This window comes from Protomyctophum parallelum (assembly GCF_964188405.1).
Source record: "Protomyctophum parallelum genome assembly, chromosome: 19".
In the NCBI taxonomy this organism is placed as follows: Eukaryota; Metazoa; Chordata; class Actinopteri; order Myctophiformes; family Myctophidae; genus Protomyctophum; species Protomyctophum parallelum.
Window position 1 is genome coordinate 21359562 of NC_139717.1, and position 20509 is coordinate 21380070.

At 41.9% G+C, this 20509-nt stretch overlaps 1 protein-coding gene across 1 annotated transcript; it reads left to right on the forward strand.

The window, feature by feature from the left end:
* Positions 1–1951: 1951 nt before the first annotated feature.
* On the forward strand, positions 1952–15960 carry LOC310876846 (uncharacterized protein; the record flags this gene model as incomplete). The annotated part of the gene is made up of 3 exons (XM_083790498.1): positions 1952–2130; positions 15333–15461; positions 15846–15960. 3 exons carry the CDS (start codon positions 1952–1954, stop codon positions 15952–15954), a joined length of 417 nt encoding a protein of 138 aa, XP_083646624.1. The 3' UTR covers positions 15955–15960.
* Between the last annotated feature and the right edge of the window lie 4549 nt (positions 15961–20509).

A 20509-nucleotide genomic window follows, 5' to 3' on the forward strand; every position in this document is an offset into this window, starting at 1 on the left:
TAGAATGTCCTGGGTTCGATTCCCGCTCGGGACGCTGTGGGTGCTGGCGGCGTGTTTCCTCCTCCGCGTCATCAGTGCCCATACCCGAAGGCGGGTTGGCGAAAGGGCCTTTCTGTGTGGAGTTTGCATGTTCTCCCCGTGTCCCTATATAGGGTAGGTACCCTCACAAAAAACATGCAGTAATCCTGGTCTCTAAACTGCCTCCCCCTGGCCAGCCGGGGCGCATGATGGAGGGGAAAGGAATAACGTGTTCTTTCCAGGCGCTATGTCCAACCAGGGAAACTCCCCCCTGTCAGGTGTAAAGGAGCAACTTGGACACTCAGGCATGAAGGAAGCATGAGTTCAAGTCTGTTGCTCTCCCCTTGTCCCCCATTTATGGGGACTAGGTTGGTGGAGGGTGTGTAGAGCCCAGGATCACATTAGATGATTGACACAGGGGTGAAAAATGGGTTACAAAATCGTGGGATAAAAATGTACAAAAAAAATATATATATATAAGTTATATATAAGTTACTAAGTGCTACGAACTAGAGATGAAGAGATGGGTTTTCACTAGACTACGGTGGAAGATTTTTATTTTTTCACATTACTATTAAGAGGGCAACCCTGCTATGGAGCTATCTATGAAATCTGAAAATCTGCAACGCAATAATATATACAATAGTGGGGGGTCCCTGCTCTCTCTCTCTCTCTCTCTCTCTCTCTCGTCATAATTACCAGCTGTGTTATTATATCTGCAGAATTGTGGGTGAAATAACTAGTGGGTCGTTGTTGCAACTTGCTGGCTGCAAAGCAACTCTATCCCATTGGCTGAGAGAGCTCGGCTAGAGGCAAAAAGTGTCTGGTTGCCTATAGAGACGAGGCAGCCAATCAGAAAGATAGGTGACTACGGCATCCAATGAAATGATAAGTTTGCCACTACCACCAACCCGATAGAAAGTAGACCGGTAAAAAAAAAGAAAAACCCATAGAAACCCCTGTTCTAAGGATCAAATCTTCTGGTTATATCCTACTATGCAATCTGACGTTGCCTGCAGTGTTGTTTGATCAAAAGCACACAAACAGTAAATGGGCGGGAACCCTTTTTGGTGTTAGCATTACGTTATGCTTTAGCTATTGAAAAATAGCAGAGCTACAACAAGCTTGTAGGTCTGCTATTTTTGAAAAATCTATATAGACATAGAAACTTAGCTTTTTCAGAAACCTGTCAGGATGTAGAAGACATTTTTAGAATCTGATCTCAGGTCAGAATGAGTTATAGTCTCCGCGACTCGACCCATAGGGATTCATTGTGGACAGGGAACAGTTCAGCGGGGCTTGTGGTTCATATGAGGTAACATGCAGCCGCAAACCTGCGTTCATTAAAGTTCTGAGAGCCAGCCATCGGAAGCTGCTTCCGCCCACGCATGCAGGCACGCACACTATATGTATATACGCACACAAATACATCCAAATATTCACAACATACACAGGCACAAATACTGGCTTTCAAGCAACACAAAACAACAGAAAAACATTATTTCTTGGATGCACGCACACACGCACAGAGACACACACAGACGTGCACAAATTTGCCATTTGTAGCATTCAAAGTCAAGCCACAAGTCGGCTTTCTTCCCATTTAGTTTCATTAAATTGCTTTTGCATGTGCAATTACACAGTAGATTGAAAGGCACACTGGTAGCAATTAAACCTAATGCACTTTTATGGGAGCCACTATTTGTATACTGTACGTTGTATGCCATTGCTTGTTATGCTTACAGGTGCAGGTAAATGTTTTCCTTTTTCTCAGATTATTCCACTGCTGTATCACTGCAAATCCCTGGAACATGTGACGTGTTTAAAACCTAAACACCAGTGTGTATTAATGAAATGGATGGATGGATGGATGGATGAAAATGTAACTGCAAAAATGTCATCGTCATATATACCCTCAATAATACAAATCTAAATGGTTTCTTTCCCAGCCTACGCTAGCTCCGTGCTGGGCCCCACGGCGGAGGAGAGCTCTCTCGCGCAGCTCGCCCACACGGCCCAGCGGCGCATGAAGAGGTGTTCCTGTGAGAGCCACAAGGACAAGGAGTGTGTCTACTTCTGTCACATCGGCATCGTCTGGGTCAACACCCCAGAGTGAGTCTCACTGTTCTTCTATCTAATGTGTTCCACCGTATAATTGCAGTGCAGTGTGGACGGTTAATTGCTTTTTGGCTAATGAAAAGTGTAAGTTTTTAAAATGTTTTAACCCATTTTGAGATTCTGAGATCAGATTCTAAAAATGTCTTCTACATCCTGACAGTTTTCTGAAAAATCTGTTTCTATGTCAGTCGTTCTTCGATTTTTCAAAAATAGCAGACCTATACAAGCTCGTAGCGCGCTATGAGCTTGTTGGTCTGGTATTTTTCAATGGCTAAAGCATAACATAATGCGAACACCAAAAGGGGTCCCGCCCCCAAAAATGGGATTAAGATTGACAAGCGTTTGACAGCATAGAGATGAGGTTGTGCGTTGTTTTTGACAGCATAGAGATGAGGTTGCGAGTTGTTTGACAGCATAGAGATGAGGTTGTGAGTTGTTTTTGACAGCATAGAGATGAGGTTGTGTGTTGTTTTTGACAGCATAGAGATGAGGTTGTGAGTTGTTTTTGACAGCATAGAGATGAGGTTGTGAGTTGTTTTTGACAGCATAGAGATGAGGTTGTGAGTTGTTTTTGACAGCATAGAGATGAGGTTGTGAGTTGTTTTTGACAGCATAGAGATGAGGTTGTGAGTTGTTTTTGACAGCATAGAGATGAGGTTGTGCGTTGTTTTTGACAGCATAGAGATGAGGTTGTGAGTTGTTTTTGACAGCATAGAGATGAGGTTGTGAGTTGTTTTTTGACAGCATAGAGATGAGGTTGTGCGTTGTTTTTGACAGCATAGAGATGAGGTTGTGAGTTGTTTTTGACAGCATAGAGATGAGGTTGTGAGTTGTTTTTGACAGCATAGAGATGAGGTTGTGAGTTGTTTTTGACAGCATAGAGATGAGGCTGTGAGTTGTTTTTGACAGCATAGAGATGAGGTTGTGAGTTGTTTTTGACAGCATAGAGATGAGGTTGTGAGTTGTTTTTGACAGCATAGAGATGAGGTTGTGAGTTGTTTTTGACAGCATAGAGATGAGGTTGTGAGTTGTTTTATAGTGTCGGTGTACGAGCGTTGGCGATATAGGACATCTACATTCTCTTTTGCAACAGCGCTCGGCACTATATCTATCTCTTCTCTAAATTCCAATTCTCTAAATATCTGAATTGAGCATGGCGTCGTCACGTGGCGGCCATTTTGCTCACAACCCTCTCTCCAATGAACATGACAGGGGGAGGCATGTTATTAGCACCGCCTATACTCAGTGGTTCCCAAACTTTTTTTGCGGGGCAGTGCAGTGCACCCCCCTGTTATACCTCCTGACCCAGCTACGCTGAGTCTCGTATTTGGCCCGAGAATGATACATTTGTTTTAATATGATCATCGCAAATAATCACAGAATGTCACTAACACCATGAAACCGCCATAACCCTTTTCATGTCACGCACCCCCCTATAGAGGGCGCTCGCGCGCCACAAGGGGTGCACGCACCGGTGTTGATTTCGTCAACTAAAACTATGACGAAAGATGTTCGTTGACCACCTTTTTTCACTGACGAAAACTAAATGGAAACTAAATGAAAACTATAGGCTATGGTGACTAAAACTAAGACTAAATATACTGACAATTTCGTCAACAAATAAAAACTAGACTAAAATGCTAGGAAGGAACTATAGTGGACAAGAGATGCTGAACGCGTCGCATCGCGACACGTTGTGAGCTTGTAGATCGGCTATTTTCAGCAAGTGTAAAATCAGTCATTACGACGGCGTCGAGGCCCGTCAAAATACACTTTATAGTCGACTAAATCAACTATAGATTTATAGTCGACCGATTTAGTTGACACAATGAAATAAAATGGCGATAGTATTCCATGTGGGGCAGACGGCCTGTCACAGCCAGATTTGGGAGAGCAGCGCAGCTTTGTTGTAAAGCGGTAAAATTAGACTTTCGTGGTCGTTTTCGTCTCAGATTTAGTCCGACGGAGCGTCACAGTATAACTCTATGGGGACACAAAAGCGACACAAAAGTAGGACCCGGAACTTCCGGAAGTATCTCAGGAGGGGGGCGCTCACGTCACGGCTAAAATACTGAATATAGCTGGAAGCGCCCCCACCCCCCACCCCCCACACCCCAAAAAGAATGCTGGACGCAGAGAGCTCTGTAGCACGAACGACGCTTATAGTGCTGAAAATTCATATGGTAAAAGGACCATCTTTATATGGTCTTGAGAAATGGAGAGCAGGAATAACCGCTGGCACAGCGTACAATAAATAAACAATAAAAATACACAGCACGCTCTCTTCCACTGTTTCAACGGGGAGTCAGTTTGGCAACGTTTCAGCAGCATTTGGTAGCTGTTAAACTCCGATCCAACCCTTGAATTCTTTCTCTTCCGAAACCACCTGCGGTATAATATACTGCCGCGTGGGGATTCATTTCCTCCTCTCTTTATTCATTGGAAGGCCGCGACACCGTCTGCGAAAAGAGTTTCATTCCAAAACAAGACGTTTATATATATATATATATTAGGGCTGTCAAAGTTAACGCACTATTAACTAGTTAACTCACAATCCTTTTAACACTACGAAGTCTGAAAAAAAATCACTACTACTCAGTCGGCTGAACGGTCAGGGGGACCGTGTTTTTGGTGCGATTTGATTGGCCACTCTCTCCCCCACACGTCCCTCTCCAGCTGGAGAAGACATTGTTCAAGCCTGCATCCCATTTCCAACGAATTAAATCATAATATGTTTCTTAACACATGTTTTCACTCCTAAAATGTATAAAACTAATAATACATGTGAAAAATATATATTTTGCCGTTGCCCGTTAGTACTATATTGCAACATAGCCATGGAAGAGTGTCACGTTGCTGCCTTTTGTTGTTATTTTTTTCCTTCCAAAAGAGCAAGATCACTTGTCTTTTCTTGTGTGTTATCGATGTAATTAATATATGTCACCCCACGTGATGTACAGACTGCTTGACTAGGCATGTAAACATGACATAATTGTATTAATGTTTAAGTGTAATGATGTTATTGACCGGATTGTCCGTAGTCCTCCAGCCGTTAGCTTACAGTTGCTAATATTATAAGCTAACAACATTACTAAAGCCAATGTATTGCATTAAATGCGGCCTGTCCGCGGTAAATTACTTATACAAGTGAGTCGCGTTATATTTACCTAAATTACCAGCCAAAGTACATTCCAAATAAACAATTATTAGCCACGTTATGTTGTTATATCAGTTTAATTAATAAAAAAACATCGTTCAGAATACGGCCGTTAGCACTGTGAATTCAACATCCGGTGAGGAGAGGATACGGTTCGTGTATGTGTTGTGTATGGAACTCAGCGCATACAGTGGCTTACCGGATGTAAGCCTTGCACACTAAATAGACACTAAATAGAAAGCCTGCAGCCTGGTGATACAAAAAATAAACTCCACACGTGAAATGCACTGCATGTTGAGGAGAAACACCAGCTCAGCTGCTGTTTATAAAACATCGTGCAGTTATTGAATTCATGAACATTTGCATGCTTCCCTGAGAGGGAGAGAGGGAGAAAAAGTTTACAGATAAAGAAGGACGGACAGGCTGAACTCTTTTGACTGACAAAGAGCTGGCGATATTGAGCCTATATGCCAGAACAAATTAATCCACAGCAGCATGCCTACATAAGTTCCACGTCGCTTGCAGAAAGAACTGTTCTTTTGACTGACAAAACATTTAGCGGTTCGGGAGGTCTATCTGGTTGGAATTATTCAAACACTTTTTATTTTGTATCGCGCATCGGCAAGCGTTCTCGCTTCATGGAAAGTAAATGTCGGGTCGAGTCTAACCGAGCATTCAATAATAATAATAATAATAATAACAATGATAATAATCATTGTATTCATATTCCTATTATCTTATCAAAATAATAAACAAATTCCAAGTTAATTAACCAGCCAAACGTATATGATTTAATTCGTTGGACATGGAATGCAGGCTTGAACAACAACAATGCCGTCTCCAGCTGTCTTTTGTGTGTTCTTTTTTTTTCTCCACCCCTACCACCATAACCACCATAACTCGCTCATTTTTTGCTCATTTAAAAAAAATCAAAATACCATGTAAACTATGGAATTGGGGCTTTCATTTGGTATATGAATCGGTTGTGTAGGCGCTCTCTACGAAACGATATCAAGTGAAAAGGAAATGTCGGGGAATCACCATTAACACCATTATCAAGCAGCGCAAACAAAAGACGAGAGGGGGAGAAAGGGTGACGGCGGTCGATTGGGCCGATTATAGTCAGACTGAGTAAGAGATATATGCCTAAATCATATTTACAAAATGTTTCAAATGGAAAAAAAAACAGAGATGATTTCAACCGAATATTTAGACAAAGTCATGCAAGGGGAACTTTCTCTGGACTCCATGGGCTAAGAAAATAAACGTTGAAATTTCAAATTCGGTCAGAACGGCTGCTCAGACTTCCTAGTGTTAATGGCACTAATTTTTTTAATGCGCGATTAACGCACTGTGAAGTTTGACAGAATGGTTGAGAGACGCATGCATGTGAATTCAGGAAGTCAGTGAGCCCCGCCTCTCTCCCCCTCTCTCTCTCTCCCAGTGAGTCTACACAATTAGAAAACTTTGAAAAAATGTTATTTTGATCAACATGGCCTGTTATCTCTCATAATGGTACCATTGGCCAACATCAATACAGTTCTTTAGTTTGGGTCTGGAAGGCTAAATCTCATCAAATGGTGGTCCATGGCTCAAATGCAGAATAAATAATGGGCCTTGATATGAAAAATCTTGAAAACCACTGATTTAAGGTATATTTAGAACGTATACAAAATATGCGATTAATTTGCGATTAATCACAGTTAACTATGGACAATCATGCGATTAATCAAGTTAAATATTTTAATAGTTTGACAGCCCTAATATATATATATATATATATATATACCGCCAGTCTATAGAGAAAGAAGAGAAAACAGATATTGTTGAACTTTTCATTTAGTTTTTAATCCATTTTGACCTGAGATCAGATTCAGAAAATATCTTCTACATCCTGATAGTTTTCTGTCAGTCGTTATTCGATTTTTCAAAAATAGCAGACCTACAAGCTCGTAGAATTAAATAGCAGATCTACAACCTGTAGATCTGCTATTTTTCAATGGCTAAAGCATAACATAATGCTAAGACCAAAAGGGGTTCCCGCCCCAAAATGGGTTTAAGATTGACAAGCGTTTGACAGCATAGAGATGAGGTTGTGAGTTGTTTCAATCCAAAACGAGACATTTATATATATATATATATATATGTATACCGCCAGTCTATAGAGAAAGAAGACAAAACAGTTATTGTTGAACTTTTCATCTGTACAAAAATGTTATGTTTGATAAAAACCCATCTGTAATGTTACAGACGACCGGGACCAACTTTTCCCCATACATTTGTATCGTGTGCATACTGTATACAGTGATACATTGTAATACATGTATTGCTCGCAGAGTATATGGATGCTTGTGCCACTGTAGGTCATTTTTGAGTAGTGCAACCACTCCAAAGAACAGCAATGTCCGTGTGTACATGTGTTCACCTATGTATGTAATGAGCACGAGTATGACTGAGTACCAGTAGGGGCGCTGTTTGCCAGAAACAGAGAGAGAGAGAGAGAGATAGTATTAGTGCTGCACTGTTGCCTGCTAATGAGAGACAGAGAGAGAGGAGAGGAGGGGCGAGAGAGGGGAGTTGCACCACTCAGTTCACACATGGGTGTGGTGATCTTTTTGTTAAACTGGATGAAAGTGAGATTCATCATTTTCTTCAGTATATCACTGTGTTATGTTTGTTAAACTTTTCAATGCCACGCAGTGACATCCTCAGTGATCATCATTATGTGTCCATTTCCAAGTCAAGAGTGTATACGAAATACAGCTCCATTTTGGTTCCAGTTAAATTAACAGGATTTTACTTCTAAAATCGCCTAGAAAGGGTTGCGCCAATTTTATTTTAGTTTTTAATCTCATCTTGGAAACTCCTCAATTGCCTGGCAATTAAATTCATTTCAGCTCTGTGTGCACAGGCAATGAGCACGGGCGGTTTAGATGTGGCGGCACTAATATGAAAGCGCACCTTTTCTAACGAAGGGTAATTTCTTCCATGTTTCCCCCCATGGGCCCCTTAAACCTTTTATGCAGGTTTTAACGCGGAACCACCAGAGGAAACCACAGTGACTCGGGTCTGAAATCACTGTGACTGCCCTGGAATCTGCCCACAAACAATGAACCCGATGCCCGCAAACATCTCTCTCTGTCTCTTTCAGTCATGTCTCACACATAATATACTCCATATCTTTTTTTTTTTTTTTTACATAATTATGTAATGTGTGTTCATGGTGTCTTGCCCTTTGATGTGCTAGTCACACAGTTAACATTTTAGGCGGGAACCCCTTTTGGTGTTTTAAACATTGTTATAATTTAGCTATTGAATAACAGATCTTCAAGCTCATAGCGCGCAACCTAGTGGCGCGCTACGAGCCTGTAGGTCTGCACGGTGTCACAGTTGGTAGTGCTGTCGCCTGAGTCACAGCTAGAAGGTCCTGGGTTCGATTCCCGTGTTCGGCGTGTTTCCTCCTCCACGTCATCAGTGCCCATACCCGAAGGCGGGGTTGGCGAAAGGGCCTTTCTGTGTGGAGTTTGCATGTTTTCTCCCCGTGTCCCCTAGGGTAGGTACCCTCACAAAAACATGCAGTAATCCTGGTCTCTAAACTGCCCCCCCCTGGCCAGCCTGACGGAGGGGAAAGGAACTGGTTGGAATAACGTGTTCCTTCCACGCGCGCTACGTCCAACCAGGGAAACTCCCCCCTGTCAGGTGTAGGAAATGGCGGAGCACATTTTGGGTCATTTGAAAGTTAGCCGATCTACAAGCTCACCAACGTGTCCTGATGTGACGCATTGTGAGCTTGTAGATCAGCTATTTTCCACTTGAAATGGGACATTCTGCTCATGATTAGTATACTTTCTATACTTTAGATTATTTCTAGATTGCAGTATTACACTTTGACTTTGTCTTAAGTGTACTTTTTTCCACCACTGCTATTCACCTCTGTCTCTATATATATACGCTGCGTATGGTGTGTGTGTATATATAGAGAAATGATAGAGAAAGATTACAGGAGATAAGAAGGGATAGAAAATAACTCAGTGCGGTTGAGAGCCCAAAGCAGCCCCTAAATCACCTTAATTGTTATGTTGTTGGCTCCAAACATAGCGCCTGTGGTAACGGGAGTGTGCAATCTTCTCCTCTTCATCATCATGAAGTGCTTCTTACCAGTCGCGGTCGATATACCTATAGCATGACTAACTATACCGACCACATCAGTGGCGTGCACAGATAGACACTAGGGGGTGCTAAAGCCTCTTAAAAAAAGAAAAAAACTTGTAGTGTGTGGACCATGGTGACAAAAAACGCTTCTACTATATTATTTAGGTCCCCACAATCTAAAACTATGTTTCTATGTCAGTGGTTCTTCGGTACATTTTTTTTAGCAGACCTACAAGCTCGTAGCGCGCTATGAGCTTGTAGATCTGCAATTCTTTAGCACCAAAATGGGTTCAAGCCCCAAAATGCGCTCTACAAGGTGCCCTTTTTTCCCCCCTTGAGCACCTGCCCCTCTAAATGTCTGTGCACGCCACTGGACCACATTCTAGAGAGGGGCCTTTATCTGTTCTATATCTGGGCCCTTTTTTCAGCACGCGCCGGGGGAAAAAAAACTAATATATAGCCTGCTATATATTTTCTATTTGTCTCAAAGGTTTGCAACAGTGAAGTTTTACCAAAGGCAGGCGCATCCTATAGTTCAGTATAGTAGATCAAGATTCAAGCTTCTTGTTGTTGCTATGAGTATTTAACCCATTCTGACCTGAGATCAGATTCATACGAGGTTTCCACTGGACACACACACTGGTCTGATGAACCCATTCTGACCTGAGATCAGATTCTAAAAATATCAGTCGTTCTTCGATTATTCAAAAAATAGCAGACCTACAAGCTCGTAGCGCACCACTCGGTGGCGCGATATGAGCTTGTAGATAACATATATAACACGCATACCACGCGTGCGTGCATGAGGAGATAGACAACATGCCTATAGTGTCACTCATTCACATCGTGTCATGTTTTGAGTATAGTTTTGGGTTCTAGATAGGCCTATGTACAATTAATGACGACACACACACACACACACACACACACACACACACACACAATGTAGATATTAAAGATAAAGCATGCAGTATAGCCAATATGCTAAATGTGATCTGGTTTACCATTAAAAAAAACACAAAATGAAAACCGTCCAGCCAATTCAAGCTCCGCGCTGCATGGGCCTCACAGGAGAGGAGAGGGCTCGGTCTCTCTCGTGCAGCTCGTCAACATGGCCCAGTGGACAGAATAAATAAACTTGTGTATATAGGCCTATACTCTGCACTGCATGCCTAGAGAGAGAGGGGAGGGGGGGGGAGGGGGGATTGATGGTGGAAACCTCCAATGGAGGTTCGTGAGAAAAGTTCTTTTTTTTTTTCTTTTTTACAAAAGTAAAAAAACAAAAAAAATAGGTTTTAATGAATTAAAAAAGCGGGTTAGAAAGCTGAGAGTTGGGAGCACGGGGGTCGGTGGTGGTGGTGGTGGAGGTTGACTGAAAGGGGAGGAAGGAGTTGCGGATGAAAGGGCATCGCTTTGACACCGGCCATAAAGCCTGTATGGGGTCCAGATGTGTCACAGTGTGATGAAACCATCCACAGAACAGTACAGTACAGTACAGTACAGAACCCATTCAAGGTTGCCATGTGTACAAATCCCATCCTCAACTCACCCGACTGCCCTGGTGTTCGATATAAAAGGTTCGTTATGGCATTAAAGGACAACTTTAGTTTTTTTGTTCAACCAAGGTTCATGTTTTAGGATGTTATTGGAGAAAGTAAAAGATGAGTGTTATTTTTTTATTTTATTTGCTGCTTTCTTTCGTTTTAGGGATTTTGAGCTGTTTTTGACAGGGGGGGGGCGGGGGCATTCGAGCATGGGGCTAAATTAGTATTTGTTTACAAAATATTATGGCGATTTATTATTTTATTATTTACTATAGTCCTACTAGACCCCAGGAAATGACATTTGGCCACAAAAGATCACAGGATCTACTGCATGTGAAGGTAGCCTATACTGGGGGGAAGCCACACTGCATGTGTCATATAGGCTCAATGTCAGTTTGACATTCAGCAGATCCTGTGATCTTTTGTGGCCAGATGGAATTTCCTGGGGTTTATTAGGTAATATATAGTAAATAATCAAAAAATTAATCGCTATAAAATGTTGTAAAAAAATACATATTTAGCCTCATGCTTGAATGCCTTGAAAAAATAACACTCATCTTTTAGTTTCTCTAATAACAACCTAAAACATGAACCTTGGTTGAAAAAAACTAAAGTTGTCGTTTAACTGTGAATGCAACAGTGTCTGGCTTGCCCAAAAAGTAACCCAAGCAACACGAAGCGGAACCGCAGACAACCGCCTCACACTTAGCGCACAGCCGCCGCGGACAGAAGAAGTTGACGCGGAGGAGAGCGTTTTCCGGGAATCTGTCCGTCGCGTCAGTCAGCCGCGGAGGTGGAGCTTCTTTTCCATCCACCAGCTGTCTAAAAAGCCGGAATGACGTCAGGCGTGTATGGGTGTATGTCTGTGCGCTAAGGTGTGCCCCGGCCCATTGTCGACTTATTCGATCGTTTCTTTTCGGCAAGCGAGGAGTTAAATAGAGGGCAATATATGATTTCGAGTGCAGGCTTTCTGGCCTTGAGAGCCAATACATCCAAATAGAAAAGTCCTATCTGATTGCATTAAACATGACATGTTCAACAACACTGTTAAACTTGATTTGCCACTCACTTTATGCATGCGCGTACCTTTTTATCGGTGATGTATAAGTCAAGTTCAAGGGTACACACATCCAAAATACAGATCATCTTGAAATAGGACCAGCACCCCCCCCCCCCCCCCCCCACCCACCCAAGGAAGCAAAGGAGTTAAAACCGTTCACTGTGAAAGGATACATATTCAAAGATTCGCACCACATTTTCACAATTTTTCCAAAAAATAGCAGATCTACAAGCTCGTAGCGCGCTATGAGCTTGTAGATCTGCTATTTTCCAATAGCTAAACCGCTAAAGAATGACATTATGTTTAAAACACCAAAATGGGTTAACTTGGTTCAGAGTAGACAAAGGGTATGGCCCAGTATACAGTAGGTCCTAACCTTTTGGGGTGTATGGGCACATGCAAAGACCTATAATCCTTAGCTTGTATATCCCTGTTTTGATGCATGATGTAGTTTCATGACACCGCTGGCATCTGCTAGCAGTTCCGCTCGTGGTCTTGTTAAGCTAGCCCAGCATTCAGTGGCATCCCCCCTTTAACCCATTTTGGGCGGGGAACCCCTTTATTGGTGTTTCAAGAATGATGTTATACTTTAGCTATTGAAAAATAGCAGACCTATACGAGCTCGTAGCGCGGCACCGAGCTTGTAGGTCTGCTATTTTTGAGCGCATGTTTTTTAACTCAAATCTTTGCTTCCGGAGGGGTCCCTACTATAGAATATAATAATAATATTTTCAGATGGTGGTCGGCGGCCAATTCCATATAAACTTGGTGGTCCTTGCCTTATAGGAAAAAGTCCTTCTGCACACCTATACGATGGACAGGTGAGTCGGATAACTGGAACTGAGAGTGGTCCTTGACATGAAATAGTTTGAGACCGACGACTGACATGGAAAAATGGGGTTTTTCGGAGAAACTGTCAGGATGTGTAGAATCGTTCTCAGGGTTGAAATGGGTTAAAACTTCCCCCATCGGGACTGGGGCTCCAGTTGACATCAGAAGCAAGCCGATTCCCAGCGACTACACAGACGTTTTGGGGCTAGTATAAAGGGAAACACTTGTCTGACTGCCTTTGGGGGGAGACCCCATAAGTTAACGATTAGGTCATGGTTATTAGCCATACACCAGCTGGCCTACAATTTACAATTTAGGTATTTAATCCAGAGCCACTTCCAGTAAGCTCTGTCTGTACAGTCAGACACGAGGTAATACATCAAAAGGCACTACTTTTTTTTTACTTGGGACTGGCATGGGCCGTGGCTTCGGCGGTCCAGGCACCTTGGCTGGTATATATAGTCCAGTTTGGCGGTGTGTGCCGCGGTGTTCGACTACCGATCCCGACGGCCTTCACTGCATGTCAACCCCCCCCCCCCCCCCCCCCCCCGATCCTCCTGTCAGCCTCCATAAAATAAATAATATACTAGGACAATTCCACCGTCATCCCACCCCAGACCTTGCGGTCCAAAGGTGATTGATTTAGGGGCCATGGGGTAGCCTATACTTGTTGCGATATCTGGGTGCCGTCTCTATTCATATATACTCTAAGATATAGACCTGTTTCCAGTGTCCCATGAGCCTTTGCCGTGTGTGTGCCTAACTTCCTCTTGCTGCTGTGACCAGTGTTGCCAGATTTGGCAAGAAAAACATTTCTTCCTTGAAGTGAAGAAATGTTGGAACCACTGGTTTAAACAACAGTAGGAAGCAAGCCCAAATAAGCCACTACTGTACACTTTAGCAACAAGCCCAAAACAACACAACCAGCAACTTCCTGGTTTTTAAGACAGCTGGAGGATGGGAAAGAAGCTCCACACCCATGCGGCTGAATGCCGCGTCGGCCAGATTCCCGGAAACGCGGCAAATGGAAGCCGTGTTCGAGCTTCATTTTCCATCCACCAGCTTTCTAAAAAAAACCCAGAAGAGTGCCTAGACGCTCTGGCGGCAGCTACACAGGGTGTAAGCACACTTGGGCTTCCATGCGCGGCCAAAAGCCGCGAGCGGCATGGCGTCTCTTCCTGGTTTTTAGTGGATGGAAATGAACGTGGGTGTCCCTAATGGTTCCTGAAAAGCAGGCACGTTCACACATAGACATCAAAGGGGGGCTTCAGCCCCTGCCCTTTTACCCGTCTGTAAAACAACTGCCCTCTCCAGACCACGAATGCAGCATTTTACTACATGGTGGTGAGAGAAATGCAAAATGCCCCCTCCTCTCCTTTCCATGCCATGCCCGAGTGTTGCTTTTTTCCTGAACTCTCCTGATCTTGGAACGCAGCTTTTTGCGCTGAAATAATTTGTTTAGAAATCCATGTCAACGACGCATCTCCAGTAGCCAACGAGTATACGGGGGTCGCGGCAGGAAAATAGCCGATCTACAAGCTCTCAATGCGTCGCAGGGCGACGCATTGAGAGCTTGTAGATCGGCAATTTTCTTCCAAAAGTGTTCCTCTTCCGAAATATCAGCCCCTGCCTCTGTAACAGTCGTCCCGGTCTTGCAGGGTCAGACCGGGACATCCGGTCCATATAGGCTAAACTGTGTGTGAAATTACATCTAATAGGTCTCTATAGGCCATCAGGCGTATACACACACACAATAACACAACGGTCCACTCAGATCGACAGATAACAAGTTCAAACAAACAAAGTTTGACGACTAACGAGACCTCACGTGTAGCACTGTGTGACGTACATCCACTCGCTGTGGAGAGCCCATACTTTAAGCCATGAGCATTATAAGTAAAAACAAACATGGCTGTCATGTCAGACATGTTATGCACTTTCCATCCGACATACGTATAGCTGTAACAGCGCACATAATAGTCGCGCAATATCCAACTCACACAGAGGTGTAGCCGTTGAAACAGCCGTTGAAACAGACGACAAAAGCTCATGGTTTCTAAGTAGTTTTAGCACATTTCACTGCATCTAATGGCAAAACAAAATGTTCTCGTCCTTTTATTTTCTGCACCACCCTTTCTCTTATCCGACCATCCACGTTCTTGCTCTGTGAGCCAATTAAGCGCCGCAAAGCAATCACGTTGAAATGGGTGTGTGCAATGGAAAAAATAAACATTTTGCAGGCGTTTTATTTATGTTTTTTGGGGTGGGCAAACACATAACTTCAGGGGTCCTTGACATGAAAGCGTTTGAGCACCACTGAAAAAAAATAGGTTTTTCAGAAAAGTGTTTTAGATGACATTTGTATAGCGGCTCAGGTCTTATGACAATTGTAAAAATTAAAATAAATCATTGAGGACTTTGTTGTTGTGTTGTGCTGTGTGTGATCCCCCAGTCAGGTGGTTCCTTATGGAGTGGGTTCTGTCAACATCAGAGTGAGGAGGGAGCTGGACAGATGCCGTTGTTCTAACACACACGATGTGGCCTGTGCACACTTCTGCTCTGCCCTGCAGACGCACACACAGTAAGAGCACGCACGCACACACAAACTTCAACTTTTTTCAGTTTCATTTTGGTTGATCTCTTGATTGAGAATTGGAGGTTTTCATTGCTTAATATTTGTCCTGTCATTTTTACCAGCTGAGTCTATAAGCCAGCTGGTTTTCTCATTGGCTGATGTATGTATGCCCGGCAAATATTATGTCCGGGCGGAAGCGAACGACTCAGAACACAGTAGTTCCGCCTTAGAGAATTTTGGTTCCTATACCTAAACTACTGCGCTGAAACTGATACAGAGGCAGTTTTAGCGGACCCCCGCAGAAAATAATAATGCAGCTGGTAATTCATTAATTGATTTAATCAATTCTTGTTTTCATTATTATTATGTTCTTTATTTTTTCTTATCTAGAGGAGAGAACGGGTCAGTCGAGAGGAAGACGGACAAACAACGGAAGAAGCACAAGTCTGCGTTCTGGCCAACAAGAAACCGACACTCACTCAACAAACACCAGACCTGAAACGACGGCGGGACATAGGAGGGGACAGGGAGGAGGTGGCACCGACTGATGAGGTGGCCATGTTGAATTGTAGTCCTTTTAAACGTCTCCGGAAACAAAAAGACAAGAGAGACATGTAGTTTTGATTGGCAGGTTTAGTTTGCACAGGCGGTGGTTTGGACATTACAATGAAGCAGTTTCCTCGCGGTCGGCTTGTACTCATGAAGTTATTTTATTTGTTTGTATTCATTTTTTTAGAATAGGAGTTCTGACTGAAGACGTTTTGCGAAGTATTTGCCCCACACTGGCCCCGGCATCGTTGCTGCTCTGTTTGCTTCAAGCACAACTTCAAGAAGACTTTTGTCCCGGGCAGGAACGTTGGTTTGCAGCGAGGTGTGAATCACAGCAGATAATACTGACAAACTAATTTATGAAACTCAAAACAATGTAAAGTGTATATGAAAGAAAGCCGTGTGGGGTGGAAGTGGCTGCTTGTACTTTTTAATTCAGTTGTTATTTTGTTTTATGTCAACGACAGCCAGTTATCTATGCATTAGGCCACTGACACCAGGAGTGTATATAGTCCTAGGGCTTCTTCAACAAAATGGCAAAAACAGCCGATCTACACAATACATAATGCACAATACGTTACGTTGCACCATGTTGTGAGCTTGTAGATTTGCTATTTTCAAACACACATTCCTCCAAATGCAAAACAATCTTGTAAAAGGAATTTGTACAATAATAGTGGCTTACAGTGCTCCTGTTAGCAGACACATTTGGTTGTTGGTATTTACAAGTGACAAATGTGAGGAGCCAAAACAACTACCAAATAATGTTCATCATGTAAAGATATTAAAATGATGGTTCAAGATGTGGGTCAACAAAATGCTCAACCTCAGCATTTATGTACATTATTGTAAACAGCTGTACATTACTATTATTATTAATATCACAAGTAAGATGCACGAACGCAGGAAGCGAACGCAGCTCGTAAATTGTAATAACAATTAGAATAAATTAAGTACTTTTTTTTTTTTTTTTTTTTGTGTGATACAGCTGTGACCACTGGTGGCGGGCGGGTGGTGTTACAGCGTGACACACAGACAGTTCTGCCTGGGTTACATAGTAATCGCTCACTGATTCGCAATTATTATTATTATCATCATTATTATTATTAGTCACCGTACCGTCAGGTACTGTATACACGCAGTATATGCACTGTGCGTAGGGCAACATGGTGAGAGGGGGCAACAAAATGCTCCAAGCCGATCCTCGGAATAATACTTTTCTCCGCAGCTACACTGCTTCATAATGCCCATTAACTTTTATGGTTCCCTTTATTTTTCCTACGGAGCCCCTGAGTGGCCATGGTAAGAAAAATAAATGATCTCGTCTGGACGAGATATGATCTTGTCCGGACAAGATAATATTTAGTTTTGAATTATTATTTGAAAAACTAAAAGTGAAAAATAAATACATTCCCAACAAGAACAAATTCAATGATTTTTTTTTCTCAAAGTAATTTCATGAATAAATAAAATATAAATTTAAGAAATTCCATGAGTTAAATAGTGCAGCTTTAACTTATAATATACAAGTGTACACATTTAACCCAATGGAGAATGTACATTTGATAGTTTTGCCACGTTCAAACTGATATGATTGATGATTTTACTGTGTACAGTCAGTGTAGTACTGTAAGTACTACACTGTAAGTACTGTAAGTACTGTAAGTTTACTCTCCCGCAGCCAGACATTTCTTGTTCATTTTGTACTCTGCGAATAAACTGCGAAAATTATATATGACCCGTATTGCTATCAAGTCTAAGTGCCATTCTGTTAAAATGTGTTGCTTGTTTATGAGTTTATAAGTAAAATTTTTATTGCTGGATATACTTTATTTAATCAAAGATATGTTTTTTTTGCAATTGCTCAAACATATTAAAATAATTGAAAATGTATCCATTCTGTTGTGGATTGATTGTCGTCATTCATAATCTGTACTGTATATAGAGCGTTGCAGTCCCGCCCCCTTTCATGACGACGCCAGACCCAGGAAATGATTCCCAATAAATTTTTCCCATAGACATTTCAAAACGTATTTATTTTAAAGACGGTTACGCCGCGGTCAAAGCCAACTCAAGTTGTGACAACTCATGACAACAAACACAATATTTTGGACCAAACAAATAATTACAAACAAGAAAAACAACAAAAAAAGTGTTGTAACCTGCCTTTTTGGCTTTGTACGAGGCTTAAAAGGTCTTTAAATAAATACTTTTTGAAAAGTCTTAAGGAAAATGAACTGGGAATCATTTCCTGGGCCACCCCGCCCCCCTTTCAGAACGACGAGGGCACCAGGAAATAATTCCCCATTCATTTTCCCCATAGACGTTTCAAAAAGTATTCATTGACAATTCTACGAATGTCTTCTAAATCCTGACAGTTTTCTTGAAAAATCCTCTGTTTCTATGTCAAGGACCCCCAAAAATATATGTATTTGGCTGCCGACCCCCATCTCAAAATAGGTTGTTCCAGGGACCCTCCCAGAAGCAAAGATTAGAGTAAAAAAACGTTCGCTCTGAAAGAATATATATTCAAAGATTTGAGGCACATTTTCACGTTTTTTCTCGAACAAAGCCAACAGCCGAGTTGACAAATCATGACAATAACAAAATTCATGTTTGGGGCCGAACAATTAATTAGAAAGAAGAAAAAAAGGGCAAGGTACAACACTTTTTTTGTTGTTTTTCTTCTTTCTTTTTTGTACTATGGGGAAAATGGGGAAAATTTATGGGAAATTATTTATTGTTGCCTCGTCGTACTGAAACGGGGCGGGAATGCGACGCTCTATAGCCGCCATCAACACTTTTATCCATTGAAAAGATATATAAGAGCATGTTGCATAGAACAGTGCATTTCCCACACATGTACATGCATAAGTACATGCATTAAGTACATGTACTTAAGTACTGTACTTAAGTACAATTTTGTCGGGTACCATCCTAAAGTCGGCTCTTCGGTGCTACTGAAAATTTCTGACGAGCCGAAATCATTTCGGCACTACAGCGGTAAAATAGCTAGTATGAATCGGCCCTGACACTGATGAAGGCCTTGCGCATATATGTTCTCTTTGAATCTGCACCCTGAGCACACGCCTCATCCCCTCAAGACTGTCCGAGACGAGTCGAGCGTGCCTTTTCCCCTGAAGTGAACTCATAATTATTACAAAACATATACAGTAACCACTTCAGCGCAATATACATTTAGGCCATTTGAAAAAATAGGATCTGCTATTTTCAAAAGATTTGTATACATTTGAAAAGCATAACGGGTAGGCCTACTTTCTACTTTTGACAATAAGTAGACAATAAGTAGACAGTACTTCTGTACTTTTACTCAAGTACTACTACTAGGCTACTACTAAATGTGCAGGCTGATGGTGATCCTGGATGAGAGATGTAACGTCTATAACTTTACAACACCGCCACCCAGTGGGCCATGTATGTACCTACATCAATGATGAGACGGTTATAGCCTATTCTTCAAAGATGGCAGTCAAATGTGATACAAATAGGAATATGTTGCCATGTATGGAGACATTAAATGGGCTGTTCCGAAGCAGACAGACATGGGTGAAAGTTGGAAAAGAGGAAGCTAATCTAATAAAGCACTTATTAAAGTAAATGCAGAACTAGATTAAGTCCTCGCTCAAAAGGGCGACATCAACGTGTGTGTGGCTGTGCGTGCGTGTGTGTGTGCAGGTGGTATCACGAGTGCCACGATCACATCCAATGCTGTCATCATTGGTAGAAAGTTAAATGCATTTACTCAAGTAAGCTATACTTTACTTCAGTAGGCCTACACTTTTGAGGTAGGCCTACTTGTACTTTATTTGAGTAATTCTTTCTATAAACAGCTATAGTGTAGATGGAACACAAACATTACATGCCATTGACAATGAATGGAGAATTTACGTCATATGTGCCTGAGTAAATCGGCTGTCTGTACTGTATGTCTGTCGGTGCAAACCCTTGGCCAATAATCATATAACTAAGGTGAGTGTAACCCTAATTACGAACTAGTAATAGAGAACAGGTAGGAGTGATCAACAGAGTGTTTGTCTATACCTGGACTAGCATCAGAAGCACTCTAGGTTTTTAAGAGCCAGTGCAATGCACATCAATATAATGACACAGACAACAATGAACTGAATTTGTTATGTGGCCACTTGTTATTATTGCCAATTATGCAGATAGGAAATATTACAACAACTGCAGTATATGAAAAATAATAAACAAAAAGAAAAGCCGGCAAAATATGAAACCCTATATACACACTAAACCCAAGCGTTTAGGTTATAAACTGTTTTAAACACATATTTGTAACACTTTTTAAACGTGTCACAGTGTTTAGATTATAAACAGAAGAACATGTTTAATCGCCTGTAACACTTTTTAAACACATAAACGTGTTTAGTTTTTACAATCAAAGTCAGTCATATAGGTGTTTAGAATTTGTACACTAGGTGTTCTCGTGAGGTGTTTGAGTGAACTCGTGTTCTACTGTATTT